We start from the raw sequence: 23594 nt of genomic DNA, 5'->3' as shown, positions 1-23594 counted from the left end.
CTGCAAAATGTTTATTCTCTTCAGGGAGGCTGAAATGAACACTGACAAACCACATGATTTGAGGACGTTGGTTTTAGACTGAATTGTGTGACTAACTTGAATGCTTGAAAGGAGTTCACGTGGAAAAGATGCATCAGGACACCACACATAATAGCAAAACTGGGACCAACAAAGCATATTTTGGCACGTCTACATATTTAGTTTAGTTTCCAAAAACAGAAAAACAGGTTTTCGAGAAAGGTCAAGCCACCATACTGAGTTCCAATCAGTAAAGATGTACAGTAAAGCAGAACTCAAAAGTTTATTTCTTAGTATCCATGGTTGAGTTAGGTCTTACTGCATAGGCAGGGTGTTCCATTTTTGCTTTCAAGTTTAGTTCAGCAATAGTGGTCGCACTTAACACAAAGACATCCTGTCTCCTGCACAAGACAATCTTATCTAGCCGTCTGACATAATGTTCCTGTGTTTTCTCTGGTACTCCCTCTACAGTTACATAATTACAAAGACTTCGGTCTATGTCCATTAACAAAGCAGTACTCTGATATTCCAGTAGAGCAAACTGACCTTCAATCTCTCACTATTAGTGGATCGCTCTTTGGTTATACATTACATCATAGAAACAACTAAGGAGTGGTAGTTTGAATCAGGGGGCAGGACTTCATTTCATTCTTTCTGTTTCATTTTCTTGTGATCTACAATGGTGAGTAGCAGCTTTTAAGTGCTTACATTTGCCTATGTTTTATATTATTACGACTATATTCTACATTCATAACTCCATTGGTGTTGTCAGTGAAATGTGTAATTACTGTAATGTGTTGTGTTTTATTTCGGATGGCATCAGGCTGCTGCACAGCAGAGGTGAGTCAGCTGATTTACTCAACCACAGTTTGTTATTGCTGCTTTCTGCTTTTGAATCTCTAAAACTCTTGATGTTTATTATTTTAGAGAAGAATATCTGAAGCAAGAGCCATTCAGAAGGAATGCTTTTCTGATCATCGTTAAAATGGTGAAGCTGAATTCAGAACATGCTAACATACCGTTAGTGGATGAGGTACTGTATGTCTGATGGGGACTGTTATAACTTTTGAAATGTTCCAGTTTTGGACACAATGCATTGCACGGCCCTGTCTTAGTGTGCTTGGTACACCTGATTCTTCGCAGTTACACATAACACAGAAAATGATATCTGTTTGAATGTGTTTTGACTTTACAGATTCTTCATAGCATCTTCTTTTTGGGAAAGATCAACAAGATACCATTTTCCCCAGAAGATATTCTGAGTGATGATGAAGACTTGCTTAATGAGTTGAAGGGCCACTACCCTCAGCCTTTTAAACTCTATTCCTCTCAACTACCCAGGCGGAGTCCATTTTCATGTGTGCTAGACATGGTAAGATTGTAGTTTAGCAAAAGATAACACAATTCATCTTGGTGTTGTTACTATTTATTGGTAACCTTAAACATAATACCTAAAAAATAATAACATAACATTTGTGATTGCTTGCAGATTGTCGAGCTGACAAGACAGACTCATCAAGGGAAAAGACAAGAACAAGAGATTGAAAAAGAAATAATAGAAAAGCTGCGCCGGCTCATCAGTGAACTAGAGCTTGGTAAAAACGAGCCTCTGGTCTCCTCCACTATCTGTGTCTCTCACAGCACCAAGATCCCAAATGCAGTCAGGTACTACGGAGTCTCCATGTCCACTTCTGGCCCTAATCCTGGGAAAATCCTGATTGCTGCATCCTGTTTTAGCAGCTGGGATAGTTATGTAGCTGGTGCAGTGATGACCTACTATCCAGAGCAGAGCAGCAAGTACATCAAGAAGAAATATTTTGATGGAACCATCATACTTCCAGAGCAGCATGTCAGGTGCCAGGCTTTTAACCTTTTTGAAAAAGAAGCCAAGCCCCCTTGTAGATCATGTGGGAATTTGTTTGGTTTGACAACAAATGAAAAAAAGGAATGGCCTTATGGCAACTGTGCAGAAGCTGAAAGTGTGAGCAACTTGCTTACAAATGTGGTAGAAATTAGAGAGCAAGCCCGACCAAAAGCTGAGACGTGCACAGAGGAGAACAGGAAGAGAGCTGAAGGGAGTGTCAGGAAAGAGCTTGAAGGTTTTGTGCGCACGGAGAAATTTAAATGGAGTGGTGAATTCTACACCCCACAAAGAGTTTGATCTTAAAAAGGGGAAACATTAATTGGTATTAAATATTGATAAGTACAATTCTCATGGTCCTTCATTATAAAGTAACCAGATCTCTTTTGATATGATTCTTTATCAGTAAAAACTTATAAAAAGAAACTGACTTAACTGACACTGTTAACCTCTGGGAACTGAAGTTACTTCTTATTTGGTAAATCATGTGATCAGAGCTGTCGGATATCATCCTTTATCATGGCAAACTGTTAATGCTCCAGCTACTACTGTAACAATAAGGATATCAGTGCATTCATGGCACGAATTGTAAACAAACTGTTTAAATGAACCATGCAGAAGATGCAAAGTTGCTAAATGTATCGTTCGCAATAAAATGACGGTGATGAAAAATTAGGTTCATTCATTTGTTTTGATTTGTTCTCCTGCAACCTCATTTAAAGAAGTAAATCACACCTTTAACAATAAGCTTCAGGGCACCATCAAGGACCACAGTATACGTTTTTAACTTAAAGCTACATTGTGTAAGAATTTCTCCCATCTAGCGGTGAAATTGTATATGACAACCAACTTAATATTACTTTCTAGCCCTTCCTCCTACGGTGGTCGAACCCAAAATTAGCTCTTAGTATCTCCATTGTTTACACGCAGCTGTTCTAGCCACTCCAATATTAACTTTTGTCTTGTTGCTTTGCCTGTCACTTCCCTGGCGAGTAATCTCCCCCTGGCATTCGTCACGGTGCCACTAAGTGTAAGAGGTGGAAATGCAGAGCTATGTCCCTCTTTGGCTAATGTATTTTAAATATGGTGGCGCTACATGGCTGCAGTTATTCGAGCGAGTCGCTCGTCGTGTATTCTGAATGATTCTGAATGGCAGATTCTGCGCGTACGAGAATACTTTGATTAGTTGGTGGAAGTAATTACACATGAAGGAGCACATATTTGTGAAAGAACAAAGGGGTTTTTGTTGTTTTTGGTCATACAATTTGTTTAAAATGAAGTGAAATTAATAATGAATATGATGTTTTTATTTGGCAGAATAATATTGTGTTGTTCTATCCTAAGCAGATTTTCTATGTTGTATTCTTATAAAATGTTCCCCAAATTTCCACCGACTGATTATTGGTCCCACCAATTGCCACCCCACTTAAAAAAATCCAGGAATCGCCCCTGTCAATAAGGTGACCCATCTCAATAGTCTCTCAGCATGACACATTAAGGAGACCATTGAAATGGTTTTATATTCTCAGCAATGTTTTTGCTATTGGTCAAATGTTCAATGTAGGCTATGTTTCCCTGCAGGTCAATGTAATGAAATCACCCAACTATACAGTTTATAGCCTAATGTTATTGATGTTATACTCTTTGTAGCCTCACAGTGCCAGACATATCTCCACAGCGCTGTGTTAGCGCTGCAGTATAGCCTGGCTACACCGCCTATCTAGTCTGGAAAAAAACTATAAAAGCTATAATCATAACCGCCCAGTCTGCGCTAAGCCCCGGTAGTGGATATAGTGAGAAGAAGGGAGGGACATGTTAGGCTTTATACCAGCAAACTACATATGTTGAGCCAGATTACAGCCAACTCTTTGACTCCTACGCCCTCAAATTTAGTTAAGATAGTTTTCTTGCCTTTAGACATTGATATCTCCACAGTGGCAGATCTGTTCTGCCATCTTTTCATCTATTCTTTTACCATCCAAACTGCATTTGAAATCTCCCTTTTTTGTTGCATTTCGAGCTGCGAAGATACTGTAGCCCTTACCAATCTCTTACAATGTTACTTTATATAAGGAGATGACCTCCATTGCCACCTCAGTTTGAATCTTGCAGTCTAGTTGCGAAGCTTGGTAACTTTGTATGCACAGTTACATTTGTAATTTATTTTCATGTGGTATAATGTGTGTTATTAGGTTTTGGAAGATGCTGCAAATAATGTAGGGACAGATGCACCTACAGTCAGACTCAAAACAAGAGGCCTTCTCTCCACTAGCACCTCAACCACCATCTGTGCTGTAGAAGGGCAAAATATTAGAAACACTGCTCAGTATATTGCAGACCGGTTCAATTCCTAACGCTAACTGTGACCTCAATAGACCTCTTTGTATCCTAGCAGCACAGGACCGTCCCACGGCGGTCAGTATGGAGACAGAAATGTAGAAATGTTTGAGTAACGAACATCTACTCCACTGCCCAGAGATGGTGAATCCTCCTTTGTTTTCATGGACCCACCTGGTGATGTCTCATGGAGTGAGCCATTGAAATCTTTGCAAGAATCACCGCAGGAGTTTCAATCTGACCTCAAGTAACACTTAGTGATATGACTAAATAATATTTTTAGAGAGTTCAAAGGTCACAAGCAGCACCGGGTCTCAAGTGCAGCATAGTTTCTAAAAAGAGAAAATGCAATTACAACAGCCAGCCTGAACAAAACTACCAACATCAAGACATACCCCCCCCACATTATGCCTATATGTCGATTAAATGATTTGTTCCTTTTGGACACAGCTCCTTCCGCACCCAATTAGTAACCTAAAAAGTGGGACATCTTTATTGTACTTATAAGAACATTTATATTGTGCTCAGAGATTTTGTGTGTGTATATTTTATGCTTTATGTCCTGCTGAGTTGTGTGATGAGGGCAGACACTTGCATGTGTTGCTCCTAACATTTTGTTTTCTGTTCCTAAACAGTGCTATAGGGGAAGATCCAGATGCTGCAGGAAAGTATGAGGAATTGAGAGGACCTGCATCCATGAACACAGCACTCGGGCATTTCTCTGCTGTGCACATCCACCTCTGGTGGGAGAGAACATGGAGAAGCACTGCATTTTGTTTTTTTAGTACCTGTAATGTAATCTAATCTAATGGAACAAAGAGTGTCTGGAACCAGGTACAACATAAGTCTACCGTGTGGGACTGAAAAAGATCAGACGTCTTCAGTGCGCTGGTGCTTGTTTTATTTTGGTTTCAACCATAAAATGCTCTGGTGGTAAATGTTCAATCATACCTTATCAGTGTACGTAATGTAAGTTCTAGTAACATGTTAAGGATGTATTAATGTCATATACAATTGTTAATTGTAGCCCCTTCAATGCTGCACACACAAAAAATGTATAAATAGATATTCAAAATATTTAAATCAGAAAATAATTCAAAAACAATTACATAGGCAATAAAAAAGAACAAACTATAAAAATTGCACTAAAGGAAGAAATTAAAAGACAAACTAAATTACATTTACAAGTAAAATATAGTTATGTATGCAGTATACAAATACAAAAATATATGCAATATGTGTATTATCAGTAAAAAGTGTTTGAAACTATAGTGTAAATAGAAAACTTTTGTGAAAATGGGAATAAGGGAAGTGCAAAAGTTAGTGGTATGTTAAAGATGCAGTAGGTAAGCCTTTCTGTCATATTTGCTGAAACTGACCCTATGTTCCAGTAGAACTACATGAAGCAGGTCATTTAAAAAAAAATCCGGCTCCTCTGGCATCACCTACAGCCTGTAGTGCGATTTGCAAAAATCCACAGCTCCCTGTTCAGATGCATGCAATCACTGCTCATGCACACACATTTATTCTCCCTTGTGGGGGGAGGGGCTTAGGAGACCGTTTTGGGCTTCAGCAGAAAGGGGGGAGGGACTGAGAAGTTGTTGATGTTAAAATTTTTGGCTAAGTTCTGGATCTTTACAATCCTACCTACAGCACCTTTAATGTGCAAACCAGCATAACAGAAAGTTCCATATATAATTTATATTATGGTGTGTGAAGTTGCTCTGTAGTCTGGTGGCAGAGCAGTAGACATCAGACTAAAACTTTCAACCTTCTTACTGGTGATATTTCACTCCCTCATCCTCCTCTTTCCATCCTCCTTCTTTGGGATGTACAGCATGTAAATGTGATGATGAAACAATAAGTATGACTAAAATGATTGCAGTCCAACACATCAGCCCAAACATCATTGATATAAATTGTTCCATCCATCTTTTTTCTTCTGCTTATCTAGGTCTTGGTCGCAATGGCAGCCGACTAAGCAAGGTAATCCAGATGTGAACTTTATGGTCACATCTGGATTACCTTGCTTAGTCGGCTCTAAAACAGTTGAAACAAAAAAAAACAAAAAAAAACTTCATGATAGGATTTATTGCCGAGCTGTGGTAGGCTATCAGATGGAATTAGTTTTAGCTTCAACTAGGAAGCAAGTATTGAATATTCTGTTCTATCAATGGCTACTATCACTCTTTAACCACAGGGTGGCAGCGTTGCTTTACTCTCAGTACAAGTAAACAAGTAAACAACTTCAACTATTAATCCGTTTTTTTCTACAGGCTTGGCTTTTTTTAGTAGTCCACTCTATTAAAGAGTTGACATCATCACAAAGTTAGCAGTTTTAATCAGTGCCTAAATGGACTATTATGGGTGTCAGTGCATGAGATATCCATAAAACATCCCTCAATGTGATCAAAACAATATTTCCCTTCCCCAGCATGCATCTGCCCTTATGAAGTCTCTGAGAGAGAGAGAGGGAGAGAGAGGGGGGGGGGGCTACTTCAGGTCACTGAAGACCTCACCTCACCTGCCCCCTTTTCCTGTCAGAAGATCACCAAGGATGATATTCTCAAAAAGAATTGTTTTTTTTCTCAGAAGCCCTGAACCTTTTTGACCAGCTTTACTGTCTTTCAGAGGCTGTAGCGGGCTCCATTTTCAAGCTAAATATATTCAATGTTAAAGATTATGTTAAATATATTGGTAACATATTAAACTAAAATACCTAAGAAATCCAGTAGTACCAACCATAAAACTGCCAGTACAGAGTTCCTGTTTGTAATTTCCCCGTTCATGCACGAAACAAGTATAAAGGATCTTAAACGCATCATGCAACAACCTATGGTCCGCAGCGTGTGGGGATGGTCTGGCAAAGCGAGACTATTTGCAACATGTGACGATGAGAGCACTGGAAGGCAGCACAAAAACAGGGCTTGGCGACTCGCGAGCGCATGCGCGTTAGTCGCAATACAACCAAAAGCAAACGACATCTCTTTATTGAAGACAGCAAAGGCTCCACGCTACTCTTCAGCTGAGGTAACTAGCTAAGCTTTCCTCATTTGAGTTCATGTCATAAGACGTTTTCTCACATAGGACTAGCTAGGCTACTAAAACTAGCTATGTATCTCAGTAGCTTAGTTCAGCTCTCTCTGTTAAAACAATTCAGTAACTAAAATTAACGGTCATAATGGACACCAAGGCTGTTTTGTGCCTCTTACTAAACACTGTTTTCAGATTTAACATTCCGAAATGTCATTAGTTTTCAACATTTGAGATGATTAGCACACAAAGAACACAGACTGTCGCCCGTAGCTTCCGCCTCTATCTTTAGAGGAAATGAAAGGTCTTTCTGCTGATCTTTGTGACGCACTTTATGACTTTACTTAGCTATATTATGCGGAGGCCTAACGTTAATTTGTATTTTATTTTATTTATTTATTATTTGAAAACTTTACAAATATGTTATACAGTGTTTGAACAACTTACCAAACCTATAACAAACGATATCAATGTCCATCCAAAGAACATTAAAACCTTACTTAATGATAAAATAAATAAATAAACTCACTTCAGGTACATTAGGCACTTCAGACCTAACGTTAATTACGCACGGAAAGCCGAAATACTTAGTCAATTCTTTAAAAAGAGATTACGATTCGGATTTATACAACTTCTGTTCTATTTGGGAAAACATAAAAGTGTGCATCTCCAGTATGTAGCATTCTTATAATATGGCCTAATAAGTGCGCACAAGTATTTTGTATGCACACTATTTTTAAATAAATAAAGTAATACATCATTCGGGACTTTGGGGATTTTATAGCAAATCGGCAGTTGCCACGAAAGTGAATGTAGGCTGGAGTGTTGCGTTTGAATAATTATCACATTTTCAGAAACAAAAGTTCCATGTTTAATACAACTACTAACTCGATTAACATTGAAATTGAATTCGAAAAGTACTTTAATGAAAGCATTTGAAAATTATCTTTTTAAATTAGGTTTAGTTGTTGATCAAATTATGATGGCCTACAATCATAAAGAAACCATTATTAATGTGTAAGGTGATTATTATAATCACTTTAATAAGTACTTTTAAAATTATACTTTTTGTTGTGAGCTGTCTCACAGCTTAGTTGTCTTTTTAAAGTTTGCAGTTTTTCTGTCTTAAACTATTGAATTACATTTTTTTTCTGTTTTAGACATAAAAAGAGACTAAAAATGGCAGAAGATCCAATCTACGGAAAAGTAAGTAACACCTGTTTGTCAGCTTTTAATTTATTTTCAGTGGCATGAGCTAAATTAAAAATTCTAAATTCATTTAATTCATTTAATTTCTTTTTCTGTTAAATACTAAATAATGAAACAGAATATTTATTTGTCTCATTTGTTGACCATGTTAACATTTAATTCTTCAAGATTATTTTTTGGGAATTTTTAGGCCTTTATTGACAAGACAGCTGAAGAAATGAAAGGGGAGAGAGAGGGGGGAATGACACGCAGCAAAGGACCGTAGGTCGGAGTCGAACCTGGGCTTGCTGCGTCAAGGAGTAAACGTCTATATATGGGCGCCCGCTCTACTAACTGAGTTATCTGGGCGCCCAAATGGAAGTACAGTTTAAACATTCTGACACATAGTAGAGACGGACAAAGATGGAAAAGGGTATGACATGCAATAAAGATCCCTATATGGGACCTATAAAGGGCTTTGTTGCCCACATTTAAACCATAGACCAACAGCAGCACACCCCTGTAATACACTTTTTTTTTTATTGTACTTAAATGTATTTAACCGATTGACTGTTATTGACACTAGTATATTGCCTAGTGTTTCCAAAATGGCCCAGCTTCTGTGACAATATTATTCCATTGTAGTATCTGTACATTCAGGGCTTGAGTAAAGGTTTTGAGTATTTTACTGCCACTACTTTTAACCCTTCACACTTTGTTTTCTTGGTAACAGAGATGCAGAACGGATGACGGTCCAGTGAAAGACAGCCAGTAAGAACCAGTTTTTTTTTTGTTCAGTGAGGTTTAAATGAGCAATAACATGCAACAAGAAAGATGAGGTGCATTTAGTAACTATTTTGAATACATGAAAGGAGTTTAAATTTAAAGCAATTAAGAGATGCTTCCGACATTACAATGAATAGCTAAATGTATACCAAGAAACTCAAAACAATCGCTGAGCTGCTCGGTTATGGAGCCGATGGTTGGCATGGATATGCAGGGTCACACGGTTGTGGAGATGATGTTGGTGATAAACAGGACTTATTAAAAGGCTGCTTTTCTCCCTGTTCACTAGCCTCTGTTCCCAAAAGTAACAATGTTTTGTGTCTGCTTAATCTTTAATTTCAGTATAATGTTTATTTGATACTCTGTCATTTGACATAGGCCTGTTTAGGAAGTTTTGTGGTTCATAGTATTTTTGCTATGGTTCTCCCTGTTATGTAGGGGGGAAATGCTAATTTATGGTCCTGCGGAGGCTCCCCACAGAGCTTTCGCCGTAGCCTACTTGAGTGGCCTGAAATGTATACTTGTACGTTAGTGTTTGTCGACCTCTTCAAGAGAATAGCAGGGCCGGCGTGTGTGTGTGTGTGGGGGAGAGTGTGTGGTAGAGGAAGTGAAAGAGTGACGGGATTCGCTTCGGCGCGAATACCAACTTTAGAGGCATAGTGAGAAACAAAGTGTCTCCCCTGTACTTTCTGTCCACGGTGGGAAATCTGGAGCACGAAAAGTTAACCCTCTCCTTGATTTCATGTTGTTTATGGAGAAGGAGAACCAGGAAGTGAGCAGGGGGGAAATGCAATGCTACCAAGCCACGGCCGAGCAACTTGCATCGCTGCAACATGTAGTTTAATTTTTTGAGAGGTGCACGTCTACAGCGTAGGGTCGGTATCTCCATGTACCTACGGCTAACCCATGGCGTTGATTTAACAGGTGTCAGTAGCTGGTACCACTGAAAAATAGCAAGACGATAGCGTGTGTAGATGCAGCGGCCCAGTGCTCTTCAAGCTACAGCTACTTTGTGTTTATTGGGTCCTTTTTTGTGAGTTTTTGGACGTCAATTGTCAACAGCATACGTACAGTACAGCAGAGCTGAGCTGCTAAAGGTTGCAGACAACAACCTCTGCACCACGGACAATAATAACTGGACAAGATGCGACTACGGGTTTCTCGCGCAGCTTGGACCACTGTGCGATGATAACAACGGAGACTTGGCCAGATCAGTACATCCCAGACGTTGCTATTGAGCTTGCGAGCCGCGCTGTCTTCAGGGTGGACAAGACTATTGTCTCCGGTACGTTGTTACATTAACAACAGCTGTTGTGTAAATGCTGCAGTCAAAGACACTCACTGCTCTCCGGATATTGAGTACCTGATGTTACAGCGCAGACCTTACTACTTGCCCAGGGAGTTAACATCGGTCTTTAACAGCTGTTTATGCACCACCTCACTCCATTAGCCAGCAGCTGAGGGCACAACCAGACAGTATTGTTATAGCAGCAGGGGACTTCAATCATGGCAACTTGAAGTCAGTTCTGCCAAGATTCCACAGATATGTAAACTTCCCAACAAGAGGAGAAAAGAACACTTTAGATCAGGTCTACAAAGCCAGCACTCTGCCACATCTGGGACTCTCAGATCACCTGTCTCTGTCCCTGATCGCTGCATCCAAACCACTCGGCTGTAAACAGAGACCATCCATGACGTATGGACTGAGGAAGCTACTGCAGCCCTGCAGGACTGCTTCGAAGACACAGACTGGCGAGTTTTTGCTGCAGGGGCAGACCTGGAGGGACAAACATCAGCTGTTCATATATATAAGCTTTTGCGCTGAGAGTGTTTCGGAGGAAAATACTGTTAAAGTGTTTCCTAACCAAAAACCATGGTTTAACAGCAAGGTGAGGACCGTGCTGAGAACATGAGACCCTGCGTTGAAGTCTGGGGACCTGCAGGCCTACAGCGAGGCACGGCGAAGCCTGAGGAGGGGCATCAGTGAGGCCAAAAGCAGGTACGGGCAGCGCATAGAGCAATAACTCCAGATGCATGTGGCTGGGGAGGACAGCTACACAGCCGCAAACCCCACCGACAGCACACTGCCAGGCAGTTTTATATTTTTTACTATTTAAATTTTCAAAATCATATTAAGAGCAGGTAAACTGTGTTTCGTTGTTGTGAAACAATAACAATAAAGATATATTCTATTCCATTCACTGCGGGAGGCGATCGGATGAGGAGCCCGTACCGGTGAGAGTCGTGGCTGATCGAGGAAATGCGCTGCCGGACAAATTCCCGTGATAACTCCTGCTTCATTGGATGGGGAAAGGGAAAGCCCACGGAGAACACTTGCTGTCCCAAAATGCTTAAGAACAAGCCCAAGGAATTTGACAGCTATTGGGGCAGATTCCACCAAACAGGAGCAAGGATCTGGACAGCACTCTCAAACGACTATCTCCAGGAGATTAGTGAGTAAACATAAACGTCACCAAATCTTCCCAACTGTGAATCCCAATCAAGTTCATACGGGACAGGGATACTGGTGTGTGTTGGAGTCATTTCAGTGGTGACCAGTGTGTGGCGCTGTGGATAGCCATAGTTAAGTGTGTTGGCGAAGTCTACAGTTTTTGCCCGTGAGTCGGTTTAGAGTTAGTGTCTTTTATTATGAGAGATGTACTTTACTTTTGTTATGATGTAAAAATAAACAGATTGACATATTTAACTTTAAGTTTTGGCTTTTGGACAATTATTTAGGGACAACAAAGGATCCCAAGAGCTTTTGAAGCACGCCATCTACACTGGAGCCACGTGTACTCTAATGACCAAGGCAAAGGTGCGTCAGCAGTGGGCGTCTTAATGTTCGCAGTTTACTTCCTAAACAGGATGAAATAAAAACACTGCTAGTGGATTCAAATCTGCACTTTTTGTGCATACAGTGAAACGGCTCCATTGCAGGATAATTTAATTGGTGCTGCTGGGTACAAATGCTATGGAAAAGACAGAAAAACTGTTAGAGGAGGAGGGGTCTTAATTTTCAAAAATTCCATTAAATGTACAGCAATTGCGTTGGATTAGGTTGTGCAAATTGAATACTTTCATGTTAAGTGGACAGTAAAAGCTCTTTTGTGCTATGAAGACCTGGAAAGAGGACAGACTACATTCCACACAGGAGAGAGAACTCATTCAAGGACAGCATTTGCAGTATAAAGGAGTGGCACATTTAATCTCAAAATGGTTGTCACCGTTTTGCCACTGTTTCCTGGTTGAACAACATGTTTCCTCGGAATGGTGTGCAACAGGCTTTGAGTTATGTTTTCTCTTGTTTGGTGGGTGTGTCCCTAGTTTAAAGGCAGACACACAACAGGGTGTTCAACGCACCCGTTTCCATTTAAAAAAAAAAACCTGTTGCTATGTTTTTTCGGGGCTGAACGTGGCTCAGTTCACAACATATGATGTAAGAACATGTGACCGTCTCCTGGAGACTGAAGACCTGAATCAGAGATGTGTGGAGTACAGACAGGAGCCAGGAACCAAACCAACACATGGCCCTTGGGGAAAGGAGAGGAAATAAAGAAAGTGATAAGATCCCAAGATGGCTGACGGTTTAGTGCAGAACATTGGTACTGACAAAAAGAGAAATTAGGAGAGACAGTGGCAGACCGTGTGCCAATGGCTGTTGAAAACACAAACTGAAGTTTTTTTGTTTGTTTTTTTAGGTTGAAATGGGAAATAAGGGACTGAAGCACACTGATGCCTTTTAATTGCGCAAACAAACGTTTATCTTTTCTAACTTTCAGGTCGGCGGGTCAGATGTTTGGCAAATTCAGTTTCCCACAGTGCAACGGCAAAACAGGTAAGATATTATTATATTATTCCTAAGAGACATTGTTGTGCAGTAGTTGCAGTACAAAGTAGAAATGTGCAATGTATAGAGAAGACTACACACATCTTGGCCTCATATTATAAAACTTTGCTATAAGTATTTTTCATATTCAAACAAACTCCTCTTGTCCGGCATGTGCTGTAGGTGCAGAGTACCTGAAATGGGTGTCAGGTCTTGTGTCTGAGAATAGACACAACAGGGTACCTTTAAAGAATCCAGCTGGCGCCACATGGACGATAGGAAACCTGGAGGACACCATTTACTTAGGGGAAGATGACGAGGTGACCGGGTGGAGTAAATTCTACCTTCCTGAGCCAGTAAACATGCAGGTTATAGGTGTAGTGGAGGGAACTTCGTGCCCGTGTGAGCAGCTGGTTTTGATGACCTGTGAGGACAGACGGGTGTATGCTTACGATGGAGAAGGGGAGGAGCTGCATCTGGTGGCTTCAAGTCTGGATCAGCTACGTGACGCGGAAATAGAGTATCCAGCATCCAAGACCTATTACGATGGGGAGGCCTTCAAAGATATGGTGAGCAGTTACAGTTACGCTTGTGGGGACAAAGAAGGCTATGTGGTTGTTGACCCTGATGATTGTGAGCACTGATAACATGTCTGATAATGTCTGTTGTGTGTAGACCGAGGAGGACTGGGCAGAGGTGAGGAAGGGCGATGTGGGGAAGAGGCTGGACGAAGAGCATCATAAACTGGTGATGTCAGAAAAGTCCAGATTCCTGGAAAATCTCAAATTCCCCATCCTCATCACGTAGTGTATCTTTCAGTGGTGGTGTATATTGCAGTGGTGTTGTAATGGCACATTTACATTTAAGCTCAGTGTTCCTGTTCACTCAATGAAGAAACTTGTCCACATTGGGCTGCTGCTGTCCTTCCTATATTTGCAACTATATTTTTAATAAAATGCAAAAACCTAACTTAGTCTTTAGGTTTAGTCTTCGACTGTATTATTTTCACTTTACTAAACTTTCAAAACTTTTCTCCTGCTGCCAAGAAACTTCCACAACAGTGTCTTGAATAATGTGTGGAATAATTAATCTTCAATATTGTGTGCTTGAACATAGAGTAAAATCTGACAACTTTGGAAAAGTTTGGAAAACATGTACATGCACAGAACCCATTACTGCTTGGGGTGCTTTGCTGCGGCAAACATCATTGTATATGTGTCACATGTGTAAATAAATGTATAAATAAACAGTTGTTTCTACCCTGGTTGTTTTTTTCTACATTTTTAACCAAGAGGTCCTTTATTAATAAAAACAGATCAAATGTATGTGTTTTATTGATTCAATAACTAATGACTCAGCAGGTCAATCTAATCCCAATGTTGATGACTGCGCACAGACGGATGACAGATTGAAGGAAAAACCTGAATGAATCAGTGGACAGATGTGTTGGATGCAGATGCTTTCATGGCTAGAATGAGGGGTCAGTGAGTGGTTTTATGAAAAAGTATGTAAATCATATATCATGGCCTTCAGTCACCTCAATCCAACTTAACCTATGGGAGATTTTGGTGCGGCATGTTAGAATATCTTTTATTCCCTCATTAACCGGTCAAAACCAATTCCATCTATTCCAGATTTTGTTATTAATAGCAAGTTGATTATGGAAAACAGCCCAAGTTTTAATACCTCTTGATTTTTTTTCACATTAACAGATCATGAGATCATTGGCGCGGTTATGTAAAATACTCTCCTCGTTTGACTGAAATTAATTAAATGATATACAGTGCCTTGCGAAAGTATTCGGCCCCCTTGAACGTTTCGACCTTTTGCCACATTTCAGGCCTCAAACATAAAGATATAAAACTGTAATTTTTTGTGAAGAATCAACAACAAGTGGGTCCCAATTATGAAGTGGAACGAAATTCATTGGCTATTTCAAACTTTTTTAACAAATAAAAAACTGAAAAAGTGGGCGTGCAAAATTATTCAGCCCCTTTACTTTCAGTGCAGCAAACTCTCTCAGAAGTTCAGTGAGGATCTCTGAATGATCCAATGTTGACCTAAATGACTAATGATGATAAATAGAATCCACCTGTGTGTAATCAAGTCTCCGTTATAAATGCACCTGCTCTGTGATAGTCTCAGAGGTCCGTGTAAAGCGCAGAGAGCATCATGAAGAACAAGGAACACACCAGGCAGGTCCGAGATACTGTTGTGGAGAAGTTTAAAGCCGGATTTGGATACAAAAAGATTTCCCAAGCTTTAAACATCCCAAGGAGCACGGCGTGCAAGCGCCATAATATTGAAATGGAAGGAGTATCAGACCACTACAAATCTACGAAACCCGGCCGTCCCTCTAAACTTTCAGCTCATACAATGAGAAGACTGATCAGAGATGCAGCCAAGAGGCCCATGATCACTCTGGATGAACTGCAGAGATCTACAGCTGAGGTGGGAGACTCTGTCCATAGGACAACAATCAGTCGTATACTGCACAAATCTGGCCTTTATGGAAGAGTGGCAAGAAGAAAGCCATTTCTTAAAGATATCCATAAAAAGTGTCGTTTAAAGTTTGCCAAAAGCCACCTGGGAGACACACCAAACATGTGGAAGAAGGTGCTGTGGTCAGATGAAACCAAAATCAAACTTTTTGGCAACAATGCAAAACGTTATGTTTGGCGTAAAAGCAACACAGCTCATCACCCTGAACACACCATCCCCACTGTCAAACATGGTGGTGGCAGCATCATGGTTTGGGCCTGCTTTTCTTCAGCAGGGACAGGGAAGATGGTTAAAATTGATGGGAAGATGGATGGAGCCAAATACAGGACCATTCTGGAAGAAAACCTGATGGAGTCTGCAAAAGACCTGAGACTGGGACGGAGATTTGTCTTCCAACAAGACAATGATCCAAAACATAAAGCAAAATCTACAATGGAATGGTTCACAAATAAACATATCCAGGTGTTAGAATGGCCAAGTCAAAGTCCAGACCTGAATCCAATCGAGAATCTGTGGAAAGAACTGAAAACTGCTGTTCACAAACGCTCTCCATCCAACCTCACTGAGCTCGAGCTGTTTTGCAGAGGAGGAATGGGCAAAAATGTCAGTCTCTCGATGTGCAAAACTGATAGAGACATACCCCAAGCGAATTTACAGCTGTAATCGCAGCAAAAGGTGGCGCTACAAAGTATTAACTTAAGGGGGCTGAATAATTGTGCACGCCCAATATTTCAGTTTTTTATTTGTTTAAAAGGTTTGAAATATCCAATAAATTTCGTTCCACTTCATGATTGTGTCCCACTTGTTGTTGATTCTTCACAAAAAATTACAGTTTTATATCTTTATGTTTGAGGCCTGAAATGTGGCAAAAGGTCGAAAAGTTCAAGGGGGCCGAATACTTTTGCAAGGCACTGTATCTAAACCCCTTGTATTGTGTGAACCAGTGGTTCCCCTAGCCTAGATTGATCCACATTAGGTCACAGAACCTGATGTGATAACATTTCACTTCACTTCAGGGACCTCCATCTGAAAAGATTTTGGTTGTTAAAACTGATTAAGACCAGAATTCTATAGTTGTCAGCTACGGTTGTGGAAATAACCGGGAGGAAGTGACACCTACAAACGTATGATCAGAATAGGCAGTCTTATGTCTCTTACTCACATTTTGGCTCACTTTCATTGTGTGTGTGTGTGTGTGTTCTCATTTATGAATCAGAAGCCTTGAAAACCACACAAAGTATTCTTTGGAAAAGCTTACATCATACACCTTGCTGAGTTACTGTATGAGCCTGAATTATAATCCTTAAATTTGACCCATGGTTAAATTAGGTTTCCCATTTCTGCTTTCATTTAAGTTCAGCAACATTTTTGCTGTGTCAGCACCACACTCGAGTATACCTCCTGTGTGCACATCCTGTCACTTGCGTGAGAGGAAAGTCCCTTGCTAATAAAGTGTTGCAACAGCTTTGTTGTTCCATTGCTTAAACATTTCACAGTTTCTGCTTTCAGCACAAATGTTTCAAATAGTAGTAGTAGTAGTAGTAGTGCTCTTTGACCTTGCAATTCTACAAGTTGCTACTTAGACCCTCCTGATGAATTGAACCTTCTTTGCGCAAAGAATAAATACTTAAAACACTTGGTTGACTGAAGCTTTATTTCAGATCTCACCCTATGAATTAGAATTTCCACCACATGATGTAAACAGGTTTTAATACAACTTTTGAGTTCAGCATCTGACATTTGTGCCCGTGCCCTTCATGTGTTTGTACTGGCACTCCTATACAGGTACTTATAAAACGAATATTCAACTGTACCATGACATTCTACTAGAACAATAGATGTAATGGATGCCGTGTAGTATTCATATCTTTGTATAACTATCATGCCGATCACGTCATGGAAGCTATAAGGTGTGGTAGTTGTGGTAGTTGTAGGGCTTCATTTCCTTCTTTCAGTTTCATTTACTTGTGATCTACAATGGTAAGTGGTTACTTTTAGGTGCTTTTCTTTGCCTATACTTTATATCATTACGAGTACATTTTTACATAAAAATGTATTTGTGTTATCAGAGAAATGTGTAAGTGTTGTAATGTGTTGTCTTTTTTTTCCTGATGGCTTCAGGCTGCTGCATGGAGGTACGTCCGCTGATTTACCTAACCACAACTTGTTACTGGCACTCTGCCTTTTAATTCCCTAAAAACAATTTGGTCACACTTTATAATAATGGTACATATCAGCAAAAGCTTTAATATTGTCTAATCTCGATTATTGTTCAGTGGTATGGTCTAATGCAACTCAAGAAAAAATAACTAAATTGCAAATGATTATAGGTGTGGATGTCGGACAAATGTTGTTACAATGCACAAATGTTTAGGTTGGTTATTTGTAAGAAATAGATTATTCTATTCATTATTTGTTTTTTTTTAGGAATATTGTTGTTACAAAGAAACCATCTATTTTGTATACTAAATTACCTTTTAGTTTAGATATACACGACTATGCGACTAGACATGCCACAAGAGGTAACTTTACCAAAAGCAAAGACTAATACTGTTAAACGAATGGTCATGTATAGAGCAATGGAAGAATGGAATGTGTTACCTGAACAAATAACACAAGAAAGCAGTAAAAGGAGATTTAAAAGTTTAGTTAAAACATATCTATTGAGTAGAGAAGTTGAGTAGACAAAGAAACAACATTGGTTGAGGTTTAACAATATATGTATGTTTCTTCATCAATATATATATATATATATAATATCAATATGTTTCTTTCAAAATGTAATGTACTTAGAACTAAAGGAGTGGGTTGGCAAAATGATACAGAGGTCACTACATTTACACAAAAAACTGTAGCCTATACTGCAGATGCATTTTTATAGTGGCTTTATTCACAACAACATAAGGCTTGCACTCACTCAAGTAGGATATTTATGAATTTTACTTTTTACTAACTTCTAAGTGTCTGAAAACCAGAAATGTCTTTTTGACAATGTTTTATCATTTGAGTGGTCACAAAGATGATTGCTGCATATTCCACCATTAATCATATCTTATTTATCAATTTTATGACATGGACCAGGTCAGCACTTTATTTGAAGGGACACAAACATGAAGTAATGAAGAAGTAATGTTTAGTTAATCCTGATTACAACACTACAATTCAGTTTCTTTGGCCTTTTGCTTTAACTAGAGATTTACCTATGAAGAAGACATGAACAGCATTAATAAATCAGAAATGATGATGATTGAAAAACCTTAATTACCTTATTGATGCAGTAATTAATGTAATGTTCCTACATTAAGTCATGCGTGAGATAGTATTAATCCATATACATGCTTTTCTGTACATGAAGTAATACAATAATACATGTACCATTATTATAAAGTGTTACCAACAATTCATGTTTATTATTTTAGGGAAGAACGTCTGAAACAGGAAGAGCCTTTCATAATCAATGCTTTCACGCTTATCAAGAAAATGTTGGACCTGAGTTACCCTCCTTCAAAATATACTGCAGGGTTAGTGGATGAGGTATGTCTGATGAGAATGTTATACACTTTTAAAATGTTCTGTTTTTGGACACAATGCATGGCCCTGGCATGGTGTGTTTTGGTTTCTCAAAATAGAAAATAATATCTTTTTGAATGTGTTTTGACTTTACAGTTTCTTCATAGCATCTTCTTTTTGGGAAAGATCAACAAGATACCATTTTCCCCAGAAGTTATTCTGAGTGATGATGAAGACTTGCTTAATGCGTTGAAGGACCGCTACCCTCAACCTTTTAAACTCTATTCCTCTCAACTACCCAGGCGGAGTCCATTTTCATGTGTGCTAGACATGGTAAGATTGTAGTTTGTCAACAGATAACACAATTCTTCTTTTTAAAGTTGTAGAGAATTGATACTTCACCTAAACCAATACCACAGTTTGTGATAAACGTACATTCACAAACACAAAGCATGACTCAGTAATTGATTGGATGTGTCTGTGGAAATAACAGCAGCTTGATACTATTTATGGTTGCTCACAGATTGTCTACCTGACTAGACAGACTCATCAAGGGGAAAGACAAGAAGAAGAGATTGAAAAAGAAATAATAAAGAGGCTGCGAGATCTCATCCGTCCACTGAAGGAGGGTAAAAAAAAGAATAAAAAAAAGCCCCTGGTCTCCTCCACTATCTGTGTCTCTCACAGCACCATCACCCCAAATGCAGTCAGGTACTACGGAGTCTCCATGTCCACTATTGGCCCTAATCCCGGGAAAACCCTGATTGCTGCATCCTGTTTTAGCAGCTGGGATAGTTATGTAGCTGGTGCAGTGATGACCTACTATCCAAATAAGGTCAAGAGGGAAAATTTTGATGGAACCATCATACTTCCAGAGCATGTCAGGTGCCAGGCTTTTAACCTTTTGGAAGAAAGAGACAAGACCCCTTGTAGATCATGTGGGAATTTGTTTGGGTTGACAACAAATGAAATAAAGGAATCGGATTATGGCAACTGTGCAGAAGCTGAAAGTGTGAGCAAGTTGCTTACAAATGTGGTAGAAATTAGAGAGCAAGCCCGACCAAAAGCTGAGACGTGCACAGAGGAGAACAGGCAGTTGGCTGCAGAGAGTATCAGGAAAGAGCTTGAAGGTTTTTTGAGCACAATGCAATTTAGTTGGGAAGGTAAATTCTACACCCCACAAGGAATTTGATCTTAAAAAGGGGAAACAATTGAATGATTGAAGCGATCGCTGGGTTAGGGTTAGGCTTGATCAATTAAGGTTTGATTGATTAAAGTTGATCAATCAATCAATTTTGTTTGTCACATGAATAGGAGATACAATATGATGTATTGATCATGTCATTCACAATAAAATTACAGTGATGTAAAGTCATGTTCATAATTTGTTTTGAATTGTTTTCTCCTGCAACCTTTGCCAGTATATAGAGAGGAGATAATTAATTTGGAGGAAACATGTTTAGATGACCTACAGGCAGTGTAACAGAGGGAGAGGAGCTGAGACCAACTGCTCTGTATTGTGCGATGGAGTGAGAGAAAAAGTCATCAATACAATATTTGAACATTTTAGTTCAAAAATCCAGCCAGTTCTAGCTAAACCACCATTTTCTCACCACACTCTGAATTAGATCAGACTCTAATCAAATGAGTGTGCAGTGAGAAGTGATATATTACAAAAGAGAGAGTGACACAAAGGAAAATGTCCCATCCTGTCCCAGAAATGCTTGTTACTAACCTAGCTCTGGGGAGTTTACTCCCCGGAGTCCTTATGTTTCTTCTTCGCCCAGAATATTGCCTTGGATTAGGTTGGCACCAAGACCTGGGTCTAGTGTGCAGCTGATGCTGTGGACCTGCTACACCCTGCTACGCTCTGCGACTCCCTGCAGTGTCCGGCTGCGTCCTGCTGAGTCCTGCTGAGTCCTGCTGAGTCCTGCTGAGTCCTGCTGAGTCCTGCTGCGTCCACTGCGTCCACCCATGCTCTGCTGTGCCACACTACATCCCGTAACGCCCTGCTGTGCCCTACTATGACATGAACTACTACCATTGTATTCACTGTTCCATTATCTTTATTATGACTATTATTGCCACTGTTCATCACACCCCCAACCGGCCCGTCAGACACCGCCTACCAAGAGTCTGGGTCTGCCGAGGTTTCTTCCTAAAAGGGAGTTTTTCCTCGCCACTGTCGCAATAGCCACTGCTAATGCTTGCTCTTGGGGGAATTACTGTAATTGTTGGGGCTTTGGAAATTTGGAAATTATAGAGTGTGGTCTAGACCTACTCTATCTGTAAAGTGTCTCGAGATAACTCGTGTTATGATTTGATACTATAAATAAAATTTTATTGAATTGAATTGAATATCACAGCACTAGTTTATTTATGCTAATACAGATGTGTGGGAGCTGTGAATGAATTGTGTGTATCAGATAGGGGTGGGGGAAAAAATCGATACAGCATAGTATCGCAATATTTTCCGTGGCAATACTGTATCGATACACAGACGCCAAGTATCGATCTTTTATTATATATGTGTTGGTCTGCTTGACAATCCCATTTTGCAGCAATACAATTGAAATGAGATGAACAAACAGAGACATGTATCTTTTTAGACAAAACAGATGTTGACAGTTTTCTTTTGGGGACATAATTTGAAATTTGGAAAAATTTGAAGTTGGAAAAAAGGTAGTAAATTGCAATATATCGCAGAATATTGCAATATCTTTAAAATCGCAATAATATTGTATCGTGACATAAGTATCGTGATGATATCGTATCGTGAGGCCTGTGGTGATTCCCACCCCTAGTATCAGAGTAGATGCAATGAATGAGACAATTATAAAAAATGTAACGTAGCATCTTGTGGGTGTGTGTGTGTGTGTGTGTATCAAAATGAAGGCTAAGTTCAAAGATGGGTGTGGTGGTAGACAAAATCACATCACCCCAATCCTGGCTTCGCTCCACTGGCTCCCTGTTCATTTTGGAATTGATTTTAAGATTTTACTGATCACTTTTAAAGCTCTTCTGGGTCTGGCTCCTAGCAACATAGCAGAGATGTTAACCCCATATGAGCCAGCATGCAGCCTTAGCTCCTCGGTTGGGGCCCTTCTGGCTGTTCCAAATTCGAGGCTTAAATCTAAAGGTGGCCGTGGAACGACCTGCCCGAGGGATAAGGCTTGAAATAAGTCTTTTAAATCACTTCTTAAAACCCATTTTATAGTAATAAAATAATGATGTACTTATTTTGTCTTCTCACCCCTATGTTTGCGTGTTTTGTCTTCTTGTTTTTATGAACCCAATTTTGTCTTGCTATTGTTTGGCCCCACTGTTTAGTTCTCTGTTGTTTTATTGACCTCTGGATATCCTGCTTTCGCCTTGCTTTGTCTTTCAAAGCACTTTGTAAACTCTGATTTTAAAGGTACTATAAATAAAGTTATTATGTTACTATTAGTATCATAAATACTGTACTTAATGTTAACAGGAAATCATACAATATGTACAGTATAACTGTAGCTTTGGAAAGTTTCTTTTTTTAACACTTTTTTTGTTTTTGTGGAGCAGTTTCATCACCACCCATAATGTATTACATTTATAAAAAAAATCAGCTGGGAGCTGTTCCTCTTTTTCCTTTGTGCATTGCATTGTGGGAATATTTTTGGCCAACCTGTTGCACACTCCTTTCATGCAACTCACAGCAAGAGCCTGCTCAGACCTGCTAACAATATCTCTTCTGAGTCCTCGCATGTTTTAAATGGAGAATCCCAATTCCAACAGGCCATTTAGAATCCCTCCATTTAAAGAGAGTAAAAGTCTTTTATACATCAGTCCATCCTGTTGCTAAGCGTGCTGAGCTAACTGAACTCTGAATCCAGGGGATACTTGTCATGACTGTTTGATGTGTTTTTGTACTTCTATGGAATGGATAAGGATTCAAAATTAATTTCATCGTAAACTGACTAAAGTTATATCTTATCATATGGTATCAACAGCACACACAACAAGTTACCATTTTTAGTGTCCATGGTGTATGGTTTGAGTTAGTCTCGCATAGCCAGACCTTCCTCCACAGTGCTGCTGCGGAGGGTCCGGCTTGTCCACACAGCATTCTGGGATGGGAGAAAAACGTGCTCTGATTTATTGGCATTTCTTTTAACCAATCACAATTGTCTTGGGCGGTGCTAAGCGCCGGACAGAGCCACGGTGCCGCTGCAAAAAAGCCTCTGGAAGGAACTTGTTTCAGTGGAACGTGTACGTTCAAAGATTGTTTTAGTTGTGTGAGAGAAAACTCAGCTTGGACAGATAGTTGTCTAGCTAGCTGTCTACCCTGCAGAGATCTGAGGAGCAGTTAAAAGTCATGGCTATAGACCATAGACTAGGTTTGAGTAAACCCTATTTTGTTACTTTTCAGTGTAAACAAACTGTATATAAATAGTTAATTTTAATACATTATTTTCACTTTGGCTTCGAACCATGTGTTCTACCCCCTTTGTCTGGACCTTGAGCCAGCTCATCAGGGTTGAGTTTGTTGTGACC

General features: G+C 39.6%; 3 protein-coding genes across 4 annotated transcripts; all 3 read left to right on the top strand.

The window, feature by feature from the left end:
• Positions 1 to 2554, top strand: LOC120571725. The gene is made up of 5 exons (XM_039820798.1): positions 1 to 700; positions 842 to 858; positions 946 to 1051; positions 1214 to 1390; positions 1508 to 2554. Exons 1-5 carry the CDS (start codon positions 698 to 700, stop codon positions 2177 to 2179), a joined length of 975 nt encoding a protein of 324 aa, XP_039676732.1. The 5' UTR covers positions 1 to 697; the 3' UTR covers positions 2180 to 2554.
• A 4539-nt stretch (positions 2555 to 7093) lies between these two features.
• Positions 7094 to 14311, top strand: LOC120571727. Of its 2 annotated transcripts, XM_039820799.1 has the most exons (6): positions 7094 to 7246; positions 8410 to 8455; positions 9171 to 9208; positions 13006 to 13061; positions 13236 to 13621; positions 13728 to 14311. In XM_039820799.1, exons 2-6 carry the CDS (start codon positions 8429 to 8431, stop codon positions 13857 to 13859), a joined length of 639 nt encoding a protein of 212 aa, XP_039676733.1. In that variant the 5' UTR covers positions 7094 to 7246; positions 8410 to 8428; the 3' UTR covers positions 13860 to 14311. The 2 variants fall into 2 exon arrangements, with proteins under 2 accessions (XP_039676733.1, XP_039676734.1); XM_039820800.1 differs by lacking the exons at positions 7094 to 7246; positions 8410 to 8455; positions 9171 to 9208 and adding an exon at positions 10001 to 11676.
• A 3081-nt stretch (positions 14312 to 17392) lies between these two features.
• On the top strand, positions 17393 to 20432 carry LOC120571724. Its single transcript, XM_039820797.1, has 5 exons — positions 17393 to 17534; positions 17676 to 17689; positions 18974 to 19088; positions 19221 to 19397; positions 19588 to 20432. Exons 1-5 carry the CDS (start codon positions 17532 to 17534, stop codon positions 20254 to 20256), a joined length of 978 nt encoding a protein of 325 aa, XP_039676731.1. The 5' UTR covers positions 17393 to 17531; the 3' UTR covers positions 20257 to 20432.
• Positions 20433 to 23594: the final 3162 nt, after the last annotated feature.

Source organism: Perca fluviatilis, chromosome 13, assembly GCF_010015445.1.
Source record: "Perca fluviatilis chromosome 13, GENO_Pfluv_1.0, whole genome shotgun sequence".
In the NCBI taxonomy this organism is placed as follows: domain Eukaryota; kingdom Metazoa; phylum Chordata; class Actinopteri; order Perciformes; family Percidae; genus Perca; species Perca fluviatilis.
This window is presented reverse-complemented; position numbering and strand designations above follow the sequence as displayed.

Coding starts and splice junctions, on each gene's coding strand:
- LOC120571725 (XM_039820798.1), top strand. Junction 1,052..1,213: donor ACATACCGTTAGTGGATGAG/GTACTGTATGTC, acceptor TTGACTTTACAG/ATTCTTCATAGCATCTTCTT. Junction 1,391..1,507: donor TTTCATGTGTGCTAGACATG/GTAAGATTGTAG, acceptor GATTGCTTGCAG/ATTGTCGAGCTGACAAGACA.
- LOC120571727 (XM_039820799.1), top strand. CDS start 8,429: ATGGCAGAAGATCCAATCTACGGAAAA. Junction 13,062..13,235: donor ACAGTGCAACGGCAAAACAG/GTAAGATATTAT, acceptor CATGTGCTGTAG/GTGCAGAGTACCTGAAATGG. Junction 13,622..13,727: donor GGGAGGCCTTCAAAGATATG/GTGAGCAGTTAC, acceptor TGTTGTGTGTAG/ACCGAGGAGGACTGGGCAGA.
- LOC120571724 (XM_039820797.1), top strand. Junction 19,089..19,220: donor CTGCAGGGTTAGTGGATGAG/GTATGTCTGATG, acceptor TTGACTTTACAG/TTTCTTCATAGCATCTTCTT. Junction 19,398..19,587: donor TTTCATGTGTGCTAGACATG/GTAAGATTGTAG, acceptor GGTTGCTCACAG/ATTGTCTACCTGACTAGACA.